This window comes from Uloborus diversus, chromosome 7 (assembly GCF_026930045.1).
Source record: "Uloborus diversus isolate 005 chromosome 7, Udiv.v.3.1, whole genome shotgun sequence".
NCBI lineage: Eukaryota > Metazoa > Arthropoda > Arachnida > Araneae > Uloboridae > Uloborus > Uloborus diversus.
The window spans coordinates 88,107,375-88,126,133 of NC_072737.1; the positions used below are offsets into that span (position 1 = coordinate 88,107,375).

General features: G+C 31.7%; 1 protein-coding gene across 1 annotated transcript; it reads left to right on the forward strand.

Moving 5' to 3' along the window:
• Positions 1 to 151: 151 nt before the first annotated feature.
• LOC129226780 (uncharacterized) lies at positions 152 to 17,635 on the forward strand. Its single transcript, XM_054861408.1, has 4 exons — positions 152 to 314; positions 12,161 to 12,415; positions 13,963 to 14,093; positions 17,555 to 17,635. Exons 2-4 carry the CDS (start codon positions 12,199 to 12,201, stop codon positions 17,633 to 17,635), a joined length of 429 nt encoding a protein of 142 aa, XP_054717383.1. The 5' UTR covers positions 152 to 314; positions 12,161 to 12,198.
• The last annotated feature ends 1,124 nt before the right edge of the window (positions 17,636 to 18,759 follow it).

The following is an 18,759-nucleotide window of genomic DNA, read 5'->3' on the forward strand; positions in this document are numbered from 1 at the left end:
AGGTCTCGGAATGGAAACGCTCTGCGGCCATTGGACCAATGATATTAGTTTTGTCGAATGCGCCTCCTTTTATGAAATGTCTCATAGGACAAAAAACAAAGTACTTTAACTTCTTTTTGAGCAGTTTTGTTTACAAAATTTGAAACTTATGCCTACACTTGCCGAAGAATATTTTTTCTAATAATGCCCTTTTAATGGGCAAATCGTTTAAATTACGATTTAAATGACAAACGCGAATGTTTTTTTTTATGTTTCTGAAGAGTGCTTTATATGAACCCTGATTGTGAATGAAGAACAAACAGACTGTTTAAAAGGTAGTTGTATTATATTTTAAAGAAAGCTATTAGGTCACGAAAACAATATTGTTTCTTGACTTAAAAAAAATAAAATAAAGGAATTGATAGCAATTTAATAGAAAACACCCGCCTGTCCAAAGTTTTGGAAAATCTGAATTGAATTTGCTTTTTGAAAATTCTAATGAAAAAAGAAATGCATAAAAAACATAAAAGCACTTTATCAGCGTTTATAGTTTTTTGTACACCATTGAAATAGTTTCATCTCAAGGGTTACACATTTGCTTCTAATAAGAACATTTTAAAAAAGAAAACTTTTACATAATCAACCCTTTGAAGGGCACATTATTAAATTTTTACAAATTTTATGAAAAAAAAAACATTATGAGTGGGTTTACTTGATCATCTAGACATAGAATTGTCAGCTATAAATTTTTTTTTTTATATATAATGAATTCTTTCGAAAGGGGTGGTGCAAGGCATAAAACTGGTCAGCACAAGTCAGTATTTTTTATCTTGGTCAGTATTTGTGAGTTTTTTTTCAAAATTTAGTCAGTATTTTTTGCAAATTTGTCGGAGAATTCATTTTAATTAAAATATCGGCAGTGGTATTTTTCCTGTTTGCCTTTTATAAACTTTATAAATTGCCAAAAAAGTACAGCAACCTAATTTTGCCAACCTGGTAAAGTTTGCATTATTTTATAAGAATAATTTGCTGTTAGTTTCTTTTTAGTCTACTTTCCACAAATATAGTTTAAGGAAAGAACAAATGTATGCTTAAAAATTCAAAAAAAGAAATATTATCAAATAAATAAGTTAATGAATACTGCAGAAGAAAAAATTTGAAAGTAAGGTTTTGTCTGCAGTAGATGGGAAAATACAAATACAAATACGACGACCAGCAACAGGCTCTGGGCCCAGCTAGACTGGTCCTAGTCAAATTACAATCCCCAGTGAAGATCAATGGCCCTCTTAAAACTGTCTACTCCTTTGCTCATTACCACTTCTTCCGGTAAGCTGTTCCAAGGTTCCACTACCCTGCTAAAATAATAATTTTTCCTAATATCCATGTTAGCCTGAGATTTAAATAGCTTAAAACAATGACCCCTTGTCCTGTTTTCAGTGCTAAACTTTAGCCCCGTAACATCTTTCATTTTAATGAATTTAAACAGCTGAATCATGTCCCCTCGGTCTCTTCTTTGCTCAAGACACACTTTTAGCCTTCTAAGCCTGGAATCATAATCTAAGTGGGAAAGTCCACTTATTAGCCTTGTAGCCCGCCTTTGAACCCTTTCCAATACATTAATGTCTTTCTTAAGATAAGGAGACCAAAACTGAACAGCATACTCCAAATGGGGTCTTACCAAACTTCTATATAAGGGCAGAAGAACTTCTTTAGATTTATTTGAAATAGATCTATTGATAAACCCAAGCATCTTATTGGCTTTGTTGCTAGCAATGCTGCACTGTTGGCTAAACTTTAAATCCTGACTTATTAGGACCCCCAGATCAGTAACTTTGTCTGCCTGACTAATGACTGAACCTTGCAAATAATAACTTGTACACTTATTTCCATGCCCTAAATGTAGCACTTGACATTTCCCAACATTAACAGCCATACCCCATTTATCAGCCCACTCTGTAATATGATCTAGATCCTCTTGCAGCTGATTTGCTTGTTCTTCATTTTCTACAGTCCCCATAACTTTGACATCATCAGCAAAACAATTCATGTTCCCAGAAATATTTTTGTGAATATCATTCATAAAGACAATGAACAAAACAGGCCCTATCACTGATCCTTGAGGAACCCCGCTTAAGACCTCACTCCAATTAGAATAATTTCCCCTTACAACTACTCTTTGTTTCCTTCCGGTCAGCCAATTTTTTACCCAAATGAAAATTTTCCCTCCTATTCCAATATCAGCTAATTTGCTAAGTAGAGCAACATGCGGTACCTTATCGAAAGCTTTTTGAAAATCAATGTAAACAACATCTACAGGCTTCTTATTGTCCAAAGCCATGGTAACTTTGTCATAGAAATGTAATAAATTAGTTGCACAAGATTTACCTTTCCTAAAACCGTACTGAAAACTAGTCAATAGATTATTAGTCTCTAGAAAATTTACTATCTTAATTTTCATCAATGTTTCAAAAATTTTGCAAACCACCGAAGTTAGACTCACAGGTCTATAATTTCCCGCACTCCCTTTAGACCCTTTCTTGAAGAGCGGTGTAATGTTAGCCAGCTTCCAGTCCTCTGGCACTGTCCCCGAATTATAAGAAGCATTGAAAATGTTTGCGATTACATCTGCTAATTCCTCTGCACATTCAACTAAAATTTTCGGATAACTATTATCTGGCCCCGGAGCCTTAGTCTCTTTATTTTTTTTCAAATGAAGTAAAACGTCATCCCTGGAAAATACAAAGTCCTCAAGCTGTACTATAGCTTGTGTCTTGTTGGTGTCAACTGTTGAGATACAGTTATCGTTAAAAACACTCGAAAAAAAGTTATTAAGAACATTAGCAATATCACTATTGTCCTGAATTAAAATTCCGTGCTCATCAACCAGTGGCCCAATATGACTATTTCGAACTTTCCCCGAATTAGCGTATGCAAAAAACCTCTTGGGATTCCTGTTTATGTTATCTGCCAGTCTTTGCTCCAACTCTCTTTTCTGAATCCATCAGGGTTGGCAGGTTTCTGCCAAGGCGGTAAAAACCACTGGTAGAAACCGGTTAAAACCGGCATGGCAAAAACCCCTTTCTGCCACATTTATGGCAGAAACTGGCAGAAACTCAAAAAATGACATAAATGCAATTCCTGACACACAATAGAAAATGTATAAGAAAAATAATTAAATATTAACCCAGATACAATTTATTTACAACACTATCACCATTCAAAATCAAATTTTACATTGTTTTCACACTGCAGCAGCCTGTAACAAAATACAAGTTTTGACGCTGTTTCTAAACCTAAACAATTTCTTAATTTGTTGTGCACAAAGGAGAAATTTGAGAAGATTCTTTCAATCCCATGAAAACATCGATGTTAGAAATTAAAACATCGATCTTTTTATCAATGTATAACATACATTTTTGAATATACTACACTAATTTAAGCAATACAAAAGAATACGTATCCGACGAATATATTGAAAATACTGAACATTCATACTGAAAATCATGAATATAATTTAATAAGAATAATTTCGCAACAGCTTGATATTATAGTTGGGCAAAAATTGATAATAAGACAAGCACCGGTTAATACAATCTAGTTATAGTAATAAGGAAATATTTTCAAACTGAATTAAACTAAAAGTAAATTTACATCAAAAAAGAATCTAAGAAAAAATGCATCATGCACTTACCGTCAGTTGAATGATGAGAAAAAGTTGTGCTAATTATTTTAAAAATACAAAATTAACTCTAACAATAATTTTTAAGAGTAAGAAATGTGTGTTGTACTGTTAGTTAATAATTAAACACAAATTTAAGGTAATAGACGGACGACTTGTTGGAGGAAATTGATAAGTAAGCCCGAATATTGGTGTTGACAGTTTGGAGAAAAAGAAGTTTCCTTACTTTGTCCCCCCAGAAGGGCATTTCTCTTTTCGCAGACTATCCCACCAGTCCGAGAAACATCTCTTTCGATGGAACAGAAGTTTCCATCACTATCAAATGCGTATAGGATTTTCCTTTAGTTTAAGAACTGGAGCCTTGAAATAGACTGCAAGTTCTGGCACCAGACTACCAGTGTCAGGTTCTTCCCTCTTTTTTACTCTCTAGTTAATCTTTTACTATCTTGTAGTGATCTTCCCAAAAATCATCCTCTACGCAGAAAAATTGTTCTTATAAAACGGGTGCAAAAAATGTTTTTTTTTGGCAACTCCATAAGTAAACTTAATTACCTAGCGAGAAGATTGGAGCAAAATTTTATGATAATTTTCAATTAAAATGCAAAAACATCAGCATCGAAAAAACATCGAAACCAAAACATCGATAGTCCAAAAACATTGAAAGTAAAACATCGATGTTTTAACAAAAAAATCGATGTTTCCAAAACATCGACATCCATGTTGCACCCCTAGTTTCAACCAATGAAACTCTTTACATTTATGAGTCAGTGAATCTAACCAATTATATTGTTTCTTACATACAGCAAAGTTGAAGACTGTGTTAGTACTTATATAATTGGATTATTAGCTTTCCATAGAAATCAAAATGGGGGGGGGGGAGCTCTTTGTTCTTTGAGAATAGCTTTATTCAGTTATATTAAGTGTAAAATGACAAGTTTCTGAATTTTAGAATTTAATGAAATAAAAAAAAATCTGTATTTATTTAAATATTTGATATATCACACTTTATATTAAATGCAAACAAAATAATTATAAACAAACTGAAAAATTTGTTACTTACAACATTACAAGGCTAAAATTTCTAACACATAGCAGTTTCCACTACGATAAATTTTACTTTGCTTTACAAATGTCAGTCTTGTTATTTAACATGTTTTTACACTAATTATTAAATAACTATTATATTAAGTTTTTGCAACGACGAAATGAGTTATATATTTTATTTTACTTAATTGCCTGTCATTAAGTAATTACTAGAGCTATTAAAAACGTTTTCTAGTTTTTGCCAGTTTCTACCAGTTTCTGCCGGTTTTTACCGGTTATAACCAGTTTCTGCCACCGGCAGGGCAAAAACCAGTTTCTGCCGGCAAAAAGCCAACCCTGGAATCCATACCAAATACTTAAATTTACGCCTTGCCTTACAATATTGGAGCCTATCTGCACTGTGACCTGTTTCTCTAAACCTATGAAAAGCAGCTTGCTTGTAATTTAGAGCGTCTTTAGTTTCCCTGGAGAACCACATTGGCCAAATTTTAGTGTTGACACCCTTTCTCCTAAAAGGAACATGATCCCTAACCGTATTTGCTAGATTTTCCTTAAACTCTGCCCACTGAAGATTCACATCGCTATTGTCCAATCCAGAAGAAAAAACTGCTTTCAAACTCTGCCGAAGTGCCACAAAGTCAGTATTTCTGAAATTGGGCACAAACCTAAAATTCTCTACTTTGTGCATATCAAATTTAATCCCAAACCTAATACTGTTGTGGTCACTATCTCCAATGTGTTCCCCTACACACAACCCCTGAACAGAGCCTTCCATGTCGCAGAAAACTAGATCTAAAATCGCGTCCTGTCGAGTACCCTGAGTTACAATTTGATCTAAGAAACAGTCACCAATTACTTTCAAAAAATCCTCTTCTCTGCTATTACTATGGTAAAAATTATTCCAATCAATTCCTGGAAAATTAAAATCTCCCATTATGATGACTGACCCCTTGCTAGAAATGTCACTAATAATACTAAACATCTGTTCGTCTTGACCCTGGCTTAAGTTGGGTGGCCTATAAATATTCCCCAAACGTAGTTTTTTGCCCTTATTACTAATCAACTCCAGCCAAATCATATCAATCTCATTAGGTTTATCATTAATTACCAATTCATTGCAAATTAAAGTGTCTCTGACATAAAATAAAACCCCACCACCTCTTTTACCTACTCTATAAACAAATTATACCCAGCAATAGATAATAAATCATCATCACTTTCGGTAGCCCATGTCTCGGTAACTCCAATAATATCCAACCTCTCATCTATTATTATGCTTTTCAATTCTTCCATCTTGTTCCTAATACTACGAGCATTTGTATAAAAAACCTTAAGTAAGCCCATCTTACTTTTATTTAATGCTGCACGATTGTTTGAATCCCAAGTGTTAAAATCTTTTCTCTTATTAGCCACCCTATTTCCGTTTCTACTAAAATCCCCATAGTTAGTACCCTTTCGAATTCTGCTCCTTAAACCATGCCCCCCATTCCAACTTAGTTTTTTGATTCTGAAGCCTCTAAAATCAAACCACTAACCATTTTGACCCCTGTAGAGCTCAGATGTAGGCCATCCCTAGCAATCCAATCTCGTTTACATCTACTCCACACATCAATAAACCTGCTACTACGCTTAACGCAAATTTCCTTGAGTACCAGGTTCATACACCTAGCCCATTGGTTTAACCAACTCCTATGCACTCCATACCTGGGAAGCAAACCAACCACTTGGACATTTGCCGAACAGTTGGTTGCTTTGTCCAACAGGGAATCCCATTCCTTTGTAAACTCATCATTGTTACTATGGCCTACATCGTTAGTTCCCACCCACAAAGTGACTACATCCTCTTTATTAAATACCCCCTTCTTTTCAGCAACCCTATTTACATCTCTCACCCGAGCCCCTGGCAAACAACATCTAGCCACCTTACGTCTAACTCTGCCTATTGAGTTTCCCACCTCACGCACCATTGAATCTCCCAAAATTATACCCTTTGTTTCCCAGTCAGTCGCCTCAGCAATAACTTTCCCCTTTACCTCTGGAATTTTCCCACTATCTAACACACAGCTAATTCCCACATCCTTTTTACTAACTTCCTCCTTTAATTCTGGAATATTCCCACTATCTAACACACAGCTAATGCCAACCTCCTTTTTGCTAACTTCCCCCTTTCCCTCTGGAGTGTTTACCCCATCTACACGCCTGCATGTCTGTTGATCTGTCTGATCCCCCCCCCCCCAAGTTGATTGGCAAAAACTTTAAAAAATGTTAGAGAGGGTGCATCATATCCTCCCCTCCCCCCTATGGTTCAAAAATAAAACATAAGTATCTATGCGAAAATTGTAAGAAAATATAAATATTGAGCTAAAATTGAGATTTGTTTTGAACAAACCTAATTTTTTTTATTATTTGTTTTGAACAAACATAACCTTGACCTATGAAAAAAATCCTCAAATTTGGCCATTTTAAGGGTATTTTTCAGAAATTTAAAATGTTTTAACATTAATAGTACTGATTTAAATTCTTTAAGAAATTAACTATGTTACAAGTAATTTTTATTGCAAATATTTAGAGAGTAAGCATATGTTTAATTTTCTTTTTTTTTTTAAATTTAATTTAATATTTTTGTTATTGTTATTATTTTTAAATTTTGAGAAAAAGACTTAAAGTTTTATATTCTTTAATTGAAATGTTTCTTGTAGATTTAACAGCATTGACAAAAATTGATGATTGTTTGATAGAATAAAAATAAAGGGAATTCAAAGTATGAAAAAGCTGTTAATGATTTTTTTTTTCTTTTCGTTTTAACAAATGATGATTGATATGTATCTTTATTTCCAAAATAAATGTCTATGAAATTCATTTTTGTTTTCCTGATTATTAAAAAGGATAATCAAGAATTCTGTTGAAAAGAGTTCAATAGATTTTCAGGAAAAAAAAAAGGAATTTTATTTTATATTTATCTGATTAAAATTGCTTCTAATACTTACAAAATGAAACATAAATATCATTATAACAAAAAAATTGCTTTATTTAAAAAAAAATGGTTGACTATTTTAGCGCTAGTTAAAAAATTTTTAATTTGAAATTATTTTTCATTTTCTTTTTCAGTTTCTCTATTTCAAACAAATCTAAAGAAGTTCTTCTGCCCTTATATCAGGGTTGGCCGGATTGGACCCAATTGGGTTGGACCCAATGGGTTTTTTTGAAAAAACCCATTTAAAAAAACCCATTATTTAGCCCACTTTTGGGTTTTTTAAAATTTTTTGAGAAGTTTTTTAAAAAAGTAATTAATTTAAATACTTTTACAATTTAAACTTCTATTTTATTTGTTCTTCACCACAGACAATGGACACAAAAAATGAATTTTGAACTTTAATAGTATTTCTTAACTCTTAACGGCATTAAAAATACTTCAAAGATTTAAAAAATATATATTTAACTTTTATCTTTAACTGGTCAATAAATAACTCAATTTATCTTGACTAAGTCCTGTCACGTCTGGTTTTCTCAATATTTGTAGATTGTACAGAGGAAACTACTCTAGCTAAAAGGCTTTCGTGTGAATTATTTTCTGCAACCCGACACGTCACAAATTTCGAATTAACAAGTTATATTTTTTTTTAGAAATTAACAGGTTTTACAAATGGTCGGACAGAAAACAGAATAGGATGTACAGTATTTTCATTATCTTACAAAAAATATTTCTTAATCTGTACACAGAAATAGAAAAACAGGCAACATAAAATTCAAAGAAATGTCTTGATTAAGCTGGAATTCAGTAAATAGGGATTTAAACTACTTGAGGTTCTACAGAAGTTTTGCATAAAAAAATGAAATACAATAAAGTAAAATGCAAAAAAAAAAATAGTAGTAGTTAAAAACGAACAATAGATTTTATCACTCAAGAAGTAATTTTGCCTTAACTGTTGGTAATCATGGAAACTAAAAAATCTGAAACTTCACCATTCTTGGGTTTCGTCGTCTTTCATACTCTTCAGAAAACGCTGAATTTTAACTAGTTTTCCAGCTTTTTTTACCCCAAGACAATTCTTGTGATTTGTTCATATACTTACGCTACAATATGCTACAAGTACCCTACATTTTCCCTAAAAAAAGGCAAAAAAACCCACATTTCTTTTAAAAAACCCAGCTTTAGTTGGGTTTTTTTGGGTTTTATTTAAAAAAAACCCAAAAAACCCTGGGTCCATGGGCTTTTTTAAAAAACCCGGGTTTTTGCCAACCCTGCCTTATATAGAAGTTTGGTAAGGCCCCATTTGGAGTATGCTGTTCACTTTTGGTCTCCTTATCTTAAGAAAGACCTTAATGTATTGGAAAGGGTTCAAAGGCGGGCTACAAGGCTAATAAGTGGACTTTCCCACTTAGATTATGATTCCAGGCTTAGAAGGCTAAAAATGTACAGTCTTGAGCAAAGAAGAGACCGAGGGGACATGATTCAGCTGTTTAAATTTATTAAAACGAGAGATGTTACGGGGCTAAAGTTTAGCACTGAAAACAGGACAAGGGGTCATTGTTTTAAGCTATTTAAATCTCAGGCTAACATGGATATTAGGAAAAATTATTATTTTAGCAGGGTAGTGGAACCTTGGAACAGCTTACCGGAAGAGGTGGTAATGAGCAAAGGAGTAGACAGTTTTAAGAGGGCCATTGATCTTCACTGGGGATTGTAAATTGACTAGGACCAGTCTAGCTAGGCCCAGAGCCTGTTGCTGGTCATCACTTTTGTATTTGTATTTGTATTTTTGAGTTTATAACTTGGAATGATTTGGACAAAAAATTGAGCCTACAGAAAAAGATACTTTTGCTGAAATGCCATCTATTATTGTTCATTTCACTTAAAAGGAAAGGACTCAAGTGATTTTGATTAAAAAAAGAAAGGGGGAAAAATAAATAAGTGGTTTTGAGGCGCGACCACTGCCTTTCAAAGTGTTAACAGTCATTTTGGTGTGAAGAAATTTGTCTGATATATGTGTTACAATGTTGTGTTATTCTTGGTGAAAAAGCAATATTATGCCAATGTTTTACAAACATAATCCCTGTTGATGTCACTCTTTCACTCTGCTTTATATATTGCAGGAGGCCTGTCATTTCAAGTTTTCCATAAAACAAAGGGTTTATTATTTATTGCTCTTTAGAGTGAAAAAAAACTCTAAATTACATATAAAATGCACTTTTGCATTCTGAAATACAGGAGGACCCTGATCATCCAAATGATCACTAACTCTTCATCACTTTTTTTCATCCATTGTTGGGACATTTAACGGAAAACAGTAATTTTGTCCCGCACGTGACGCTTTTTTGTAACTTTTTTTCCTTTGAAGATAGAAGCTAACTTTTTCACCACAGGTCGAGAGAGATCTGGAGTAAAAAATCTCGCTTTTTCCAATGCTATCAAAAAGAAAACTGTGGGACAATTCATTCACTTTTTATTGATAGATTTAATGAAGAAAGTAGTACCTAAATTTCAGCTAAGCCTAAAAAAGTTTGAGTTAAAAATGCAAATTACTCCCACCGTAATTAAGTTAGAGCATTGAAATAAATTGTTTAGAACGCAGAAAATTCTACCCTTTTTAACGATATATAATATTAATATGTGCAAGTAATTTTTCACCCCTTTAATAGCCAATAATAGGCAACTTACATGAAATTTGAGCCTAAATTTGAATAAAAAAAGAATTATTTATCGGATTTTTTCGAACTATAGCCTATGTTACTCAGTAAGAAAGCACCTTTTATATAGTGAAAGAATTTTTCAAATAGGTGCAGGGGTTCTGGAGATTACTTCGAACATATAAACACACAAAAATCTGCCCTCTCTTTTTATAATATTAGTAAAGATTTGTTTAAACAAATATAAGAAATAAAGCTTTCTTTGATTGCTTCTGACATTAATTTAAAAAGTTTGTGCCATACTAGCCACCTTATTACTCGCCTATTTTGTACATTTTATAAGCACCCAAACAGTAAAGTCAGACCAAACAACGTAAGTAGAAGCACAAATTTATAAATTACAGCAGACACGTGTTTCGGCGTTACAGGGAACGCCTTTTTCAATGCAAAAATAATGAGCTTATGGATGAAAAGACATCCGACAAAAGCCAAACAGTGTTGAAAACTTTTCGCGTCCAAAGTTCTATATTTTTCAGCGTGCCCCCCCCCCTAAAATACTAGTCTGTATCTGCCCCTGCCCTTCCCAGTATTTGAGACAAGTGGTCATTAGTCACATTTTGGAACCAAAATTTTTGATTTGACATCTAAATTTCAAACGCTTGGTGCCAAATTTGATGCCTTAAGTTTTGGATCACATTGGAGCTTTTCTTTCCTGATTCATTGTGATTAAGACTCATGATTGGCCCAAAAGATAAATTTGTGAAAGTAGGTAATTTTAAAATGCTATCAGTTTTGTCTTTAATTTTCTTCAGTATATTTTAAAAAGATGCCATCGGCAGTGTGTAACATGAAGTAATACAAAGGTAGTGTGTTTAATAAAAAGAAATTGTATTTAGATACAGTAACCGCCACTTATAAAATAACTAGATTATAAAATCAGCCATTTTTTTAAAATCAATTCTGGAAGAACAGAATTATTACAATATCGAAATATATTAAAACCATCCTTTAATAAAATCATTATCGATGACTTATAAAATCAAGATTTTGGAGAGCTTATGTTAAAAATTGAAAAATACAGTTAGAAAATCTCAAAAATTGCAACAGCAATAATAAATTCCAATGTTTTTGTCACACCAAGAATTGTATTAACCGGTATTGGCAGAAATGGGAATTACAGCGCCAAATTTGTCCTCTTCAGTAAACATTGAAAGCATGCTTGGTGTCACTCTATGCACTTTAGAGAAGAGCAAAGAGAGAGAGATTATGTTGAAACTTACAAAAACTTTCATGAATTTTCAAATGATCCTGAATCTTTACTTTCAAGTTCTGTTAAACAAAAATGTTTTGCCAAAATTTAATAAATATAATAATTTAATAATTTGCCAAGTTAATAAATAAAAACTGCCTAATGTATAGTTTAAATGCGAACTCACTTAAAATAAAATAAAAATTTCGTATTTCATTTCTTTTTTAGTAGTGTATTTAAATCTTGAAACCTTCTACTTTTTTAAAAAGTGGGTACGCTGGTTGATAAAATCAGCTGATTTATAAAACCAAATGTGCTCAGAACAAAAGTGATTTTAATAGGCGGCAGGCACTGTACATGTATTTGATTCATTAAAAATGGCAACTAGGTTGTTCATTTTCTCTCTCTTAGAAATGTAAACTAGGCGCCATCATGACGCCTAGATTTTTCTTATTTCCAACACTGCCCCCTCCTGACCCCACTAAATGACAGGCCTGGTTTCAGATTTACTTTTTGAATATTTCATATTAATTTTAAAACGAAAATATATGTAAATATTATTCTTAATTTTTTTTAAACAGATCTTTGATCAAATGTTTCTGAAGTAGACAACTACGTTATGCATAACAGGATGGCTCAGCCTAAAGTTTCTGATTCTGAAATGCAGTACTATCAGTTCAAAGCTAGGCAAATGTTTTTATTACAGAAAGAAGATTATGAGTGGCAGCAATTCTGCTCACGAAAAATTTCAAAATGCTCAACCTGTAAATCAGAATGCAGTAGTTCCTCAAAAGATGTTGGAAGTCAAACTGTGATGAGAACCTCATTTATTGTAGGTAAGGCTTATCTTATGTGGCATAAACTTTTTCCTTCTTCTTTAGAACATAAAATAATGCCATCATATTTCTTATTATTATAATTTTATTTTATTGAAAAAAGTTATCTTTGTTGGCCTAAATAGGTGCATGGCTTCAAAAGGGAGTTGCACTGCAAGGTGAACCATCTAGGTGAACCCGCCCCCAACCCAGTGGACAGTAGGGTGGTTCAAAAAAATCGATTTCTTTATTTTGGATTCATGCTTCCTCTCAAAAGTTTCAGTTTGGTATCCTCAGTTGGGGAAAAATAATAAAAAAATTATAAGTTGACATCTTCAGTTCACGCATAAAGCTGAAATTTTGAAAAAAATATCTAAAAAATTGAATTTTTGAAAAATAATGAAATGAGTTTTTTTGTATTTTTCCATTATGCAACAGCCATAAGCTGTTAGTATATAGTGTACTTTGAACCTGAAAAATATTTTATAGCTTTTAAATAATATCTTTAGTTTGCTCATATGCCTTAGATTGGACGGGAGATTTTAGCCCAATTTAAGACGAATGTGCAAATGAAAGATCTTATGTAAAAGCTATAAGATATATGTTTAGGCTCAAACTATGCTATATACTGACAATTTATGACTGTTGCGTTATAGAAATTAAAAAAAACTACTTTTATTATTTTTTGAAAAATTTAATTTTTAGCATATTTTTTCACTTTCAGCCTCATGCGCAAACTGAAGATGTCAACATCGAATGTTTTTATTATTTTTCTCCAATTGAGGATACGAAACTACAACTTATGAGAGGTAATGCGATTCAAAAATAAAGAAATTGATTTTTTTGAACCACCTTAATGGACAGCCCTCTCGAACTTTGTCCCCCATAGCTCTCTTACAGACCCAAAATACTTTACTAGTCTTAGCCAGATTATATTTAAAATGTCTTTTCCAGTTCAGTTTCTAATCAAAGTAGAGAATAAGTAAAAGTCTGTCCGAAGAACTTAATACTGAGAGATGTTTGGGATCCAAAGTGACTGAAAATTTCAAAAACTTTGGGTTGTTGTTTCCAAAAATTTTGTGCTGACAACACATTCAAAAACTGAAAAAATATGTAGGAAGCAATGTTTAAAATGATTTTAATTAATGATTTCGATGATTTTTGTCTGCATAGTTGAATGGTTTTACAGGGTGGGGGGGGGGGGGGGGGGGGGGGGTCGAGCTTCCTCATAGTTTCAGAAAATTTTACTTCAGATCACTATCATTCCTATGAAAACCGCACACCTGGATATGGGTGAAAGCAATCATCATAGTTTTGTGGGGATTTACAAAAAGACCCTCAGACACAGAGCATAAAATCTTTAAAGTCTTTCCCCTTTTTTTCTATCTGTTTTTGAACCTGACATGCTGTGAAATTTAGGTTGTTTTAAGAACCAGGATGGGTTTATTTTCATTTTGACATGATGACACATTTTGATCTGTCAGTCAAATGTTATTTCAAATAGTTTTTAAAATGTTATTTCAAATAGTTTTGTGTTTGGTTGAAATTTATTTGTTTTTATTTAACAGGGAAAAAACCTCCCTCAGAATCTAAACTCCCACCTGCTCAGTCACATGTAGACTTAAATTTTATTAAGTCAAAGTTGGACCGCATTGATGAGATGTTATCGGAACTGAAATTTTCAGAAAATGATGAACAGGTACTATTTTAAACTTTTTTTTTTTGATTGATTTAAACTCACTTTTTGGGACATTCATCCTATATTGAGAATTTGATGAGAAGAACAACTTTTAATATAATAACTACTTTATTGATACATGTTAAATTTTTAGCCTTTAACTCTTTTACTGTGAAGTAGATTTAAAATAGTCTTAAATAATATTTTTAGTTAATTTTAAATTAAAGATGATGCTTCGACACTTTCTTTTACCAAAGTTTTGTTTCTTAAAAATGAAATTCTAGGATACAATAGAAGGTCTTAATAACACATTTAGTAAGGAAGTGGTTTTAAGTTTTGAATTTTGTAAGTTATTTCATGGATGAACTAACTTATCTGGTAAGCACCACAGCCAATGATATTTGTAATACATCAATACATTTGCGTATTAGAAATATTTTAAAATTCAAAGTTTTAAAGCACAAATTACGCAACTTTATAATATTTCTTCCTTATCATTCAGAAATAAATATTCCACTCAATCGAAACTAATTTTGATATCCTAAAAAATCACGAACTTCCTGTGTTTTTGGTTGCTCCATAGTTTACTTGTTGCATTTACTATGGCAATCTGGTGTCACTATGTGTCTGTTTAGCGTTGACATTGCTCATTTTGGATTCAAAAAAAAATATTTTACAGCAACAATTGAGTTTTTCATTTAAAAGCTTTCAATTTAAGGGAAAAGATGAAATATGGTGAAAATTTAGGTTGTTATTTTGCCATGCAGAATTTTTGTTATATGCACTTTCTAGATTCAATGTTGCCAACTGCTCCGCATTTTGTGGAGTTGCTCCGCAAAAATAGCGAAACTCCTCAGTTCTACAAAGAAGTTATTTTGCTCGGCATTTTTCATTTGGTCATAATTATAACCAGGCTTATCAAAGATTTTAATAAAATAGAATTTATTATATTCTGCTAGTTGATAATGACAAGCATGTAAATATGGGAAACTACATATGCTTATACTCAAAGCATGACATAGTGTTTAAAGCTATTTTATTAATTTAAAAATTATTATAGTGCTTAAAATGATTATCAAAGCTCAAATTAAAAAAAAAAGATTTAATTTTTTTTACATTGATTTTTATACAAAATACCGAGCTATTCCGTAAATTTTAAAAATGCTCCTTAAAATCACCACAGATGCTACTCAAATAGTTTCTGCAAGGTTAGCAACCCTGTAGATTGACTGTTGAAAAATCCAATGTGTCATTAATTTTACCTTTAAGTCTCATATCATTAATTAATAATGATAGTTCAATGCATTTTACTGTTATGGTCATAAGTCTGTACTGATCAAAATTCTAAATGAAAGTGAGGTGGCAGCAGTGATAACAGAAAAGGACAATTAGCTAGAAAAACACTTATCACTGTAGTTCATGGCCCAGTGACTTAGTGTTTTGGAGGGAGGCAGAGGTTCCTATTCTTCATTGCATCAACGTTTCTTAAATTGTGTTCCGCGGAACCCCAGGGTTCAACGAAACTCTCTCAGGGGTTCCATGAGACTTGAGGGTTTTCATTCCATATCTTTCAAATTTGTCAATTAAAAAAATCGATAAAAACGCTTTCCTAAAGTTAAAAATAAATTTAATTTTACTTTCGCAAACTAATCTGAGCTTCAAATTCAACTTTGAAATGTTTCCAAGATCAGTCATAAAGCACCTCTTTCTCACATTTAAAAACTTCAATTTTAAAAAAAATCTGGAAGAAGCTACTGATCCCCTAATATCACCAAAAATAGTTTAAAAGTGACTTCAATGTTGAAAAACTTATGAATACAACTCAAATTCCTTTTCTTGCATCATTACCAAATATTGCTTAAAATTACAATTTTTGACGTAAATTTCAAATATTTTACTTCTATTAAAACTATCCACTCTTCCAGTATCTATAGCAGCAGTTAAAAGCACAATTTTAACATTTAACGAATGAGGACCAATTTAAGTCAACATATTATACAGTGACATCAAAGTCTCTGATTTATAAATAACTTTAAAAATTGTTGTAAAATAAAAGACATTTTAGTTTTTAAATTTTAAAAACTTTTTATTTCTAAATTTTAGCAAATTATTAACACTATTGTAGGTAAAACACATCAGTATTTCTTTTCCTAACTAAGAAAAAATTTTAATCATATAAATCATGCATAAATTCTGAGGTTATTTATCCCTTTTAAAAATACTCAGAATCAGAAATAGGCATAGGTGGCTCGTTCGAGGGGGAAAGGGGGGCAATTGTCGTTTCATTTTCAACAGTAAAGTTACTTTGCCCTAACACTTTTCTAAGTTCAAAACTAAAGGTCGAATGAAAAATTAAAGTGATGATCTATTCACGTGTTTAAAAAAGAACTGACTTAATAAGTGCTTGTTTTATGCTTTTTTATGTTATAATGGAAAAATTAAAATGGAACTTTGATTTTGGAGGGTAAGGGGGAATATTCTGCGGCCATGTAATCCTGCTTTTTGAGTCCGTTTCTCGAATTTTTGGAAGAAGGTTCAATTCATTAATAATGATGTAAAAATTCTATTGCCCAATATTTGAAGAGAAAAAAAATTAGCTTTAAGGGTGTATTGCCCATCAAACCTGGCTCCCCCCTCGCACCTCCTTAGACCTTCCCCCCCTCTTTTTTGGCGCACCAGTCGCCTATGCAAATAGGAGTGTTTTGGTGTTTTATAATAATAAACAATAATTAGCAGTTATCAATAATTATCATGGTCTATAATTAAGTCTATTTAATTACCAATTCAATGCCAAATAGTTAATGAGATATTCTCTTTGAGATAAGAACTTGGGCTCCCTCTCAAACAGAACCTTGGATACACTATTGCATATCGACAAAAAACTAAGGGTTCCACGAAAAAAGTGAGCATTTAAAAGGGCTCCACTGATCAAAGAAATTAAGAAACGCTGCATTACATGATAAGCATATTCAGTAGCAAAATTTTCATGAAATTTCCATGTGTTTTTCTCAAGTTCAATCTCAAGTGTGTTTTACTGAAATGTGTGCTAAAAAATGAAAGGATGTGATTAAAATTAGCCTTGCCACCCAAGCTAATCTTTGACAAAAATTGAAGTTGCAGAAACAGATTTTATCAAAAAATTGCTGTCTTAAGAATAGGTTCTTCTCACACGCACAAAAATTAATAAAAAAATAAATAATAATTTTTAAAAAATGGTTGCATTTAAGCACACACACAAAATTTACCATTGCAAAAACAATTCTTAAAATTATTAGCATTCAGTTTTCAATGAAAGAATTTTTTTTTAAATTCATTTATTGTTGTCAATATTTATTGTTATTGTAATACACCTAGTCTGCTTTTTGTACTAGGCATTATTTTTCTTTTTGTATTATGAATACGTTTGTTGCATCTATTATTCTGTTATTTTCTCATTGGTTTGCATATATTTAAACAAAAATTTTTACTTATATTTTTTTTAGCTTGAAAAGACAAGATTAATAGCTTCTAGTAGCAATTTAATAGATTCTAAAGTGTCAGCCATGGAGAGTCTTGATGGTTAATATTTTTCTTTTTCATATTTTCTTTCCTTTTCATCTTTGATTTAACTATGATTTTTTGTTACATATTAATTCTAGCCCAAAAATGGTACAGTTTAAAATTCTAAGTTTTCAATTATCATTTTAAAAGTCGAATTTAGTTCTGAAAAATCAAGTTTAAATCAAACTAGGATTTTTTTTCTAGTGTGATCCAAGTTTTGAGTTGTGTCAACTGTGGTTAATTGTTCTTGATGGTTAATAATTTTCTTTTTGATAAAACCTTTCATTTAATGTAATAATTTATTGTTACATATTAATACTAGCTCGAAAATTCTATGTTTTGATTGTCATTTTGAAAGTTAAATATTGTTCTGAAAATCCAATTTATACCAAACTGGATTCTTTCTAAATTAAGCCCAGTTTTGAGTTGTTTACTCGTTGTGCTAAGTAAATAACATAAATGAAATCAGTAAATTATGTGTAGCTCAAAAATTAATAAGTATCATTTTGAACCAACCTGTGTGCATATTTTAAGTTTTAAGAAGATTGAGTAAAATCTAGTAATCTAGAAAAATACAATATTGGTGGGAACCAAAAACAAAAATTATTTTTGATACTTTTGACTGAATTGATATCAATTTGAAAATTAAATACGTAAACTTAATGTACTTATTGATTTTTGCAATTAACTTGTTTTGATTTAAAGTGCTGAATTTTTAACATAAGTTGTAGTTGGATTATTTTGCTTTCGAGAAATGAAATATTAGAGTAAAATTTTATGGTGCTCCGAATTCTTCAAATAATAAGATTTGACTATCAGCTTTGAACCACATGTTTAGCTTTTCAAAAAACTACTACATAGGTTGCCAACTTCTTACAAATTGATAAAAATTTAATGTAATGAGTTTTTATAAGTAAATTTTTATGTGTCTTTATAAGTTAATTGTATCGTTGCACCAATGTGGAATGCTTTCCTATAACAACCAATAGCATAAATTTAACTGTATGATGATCCAAAATTATCTCAACTTGTGTGATTGACTAATTAATTAACACACTATCAATTATCATCTTTAAAAATTTATATTAGTCAGTTCCTAATAATTAATAATGGAATAACAGTGGCACCAATTTTTCATTCATGGCCG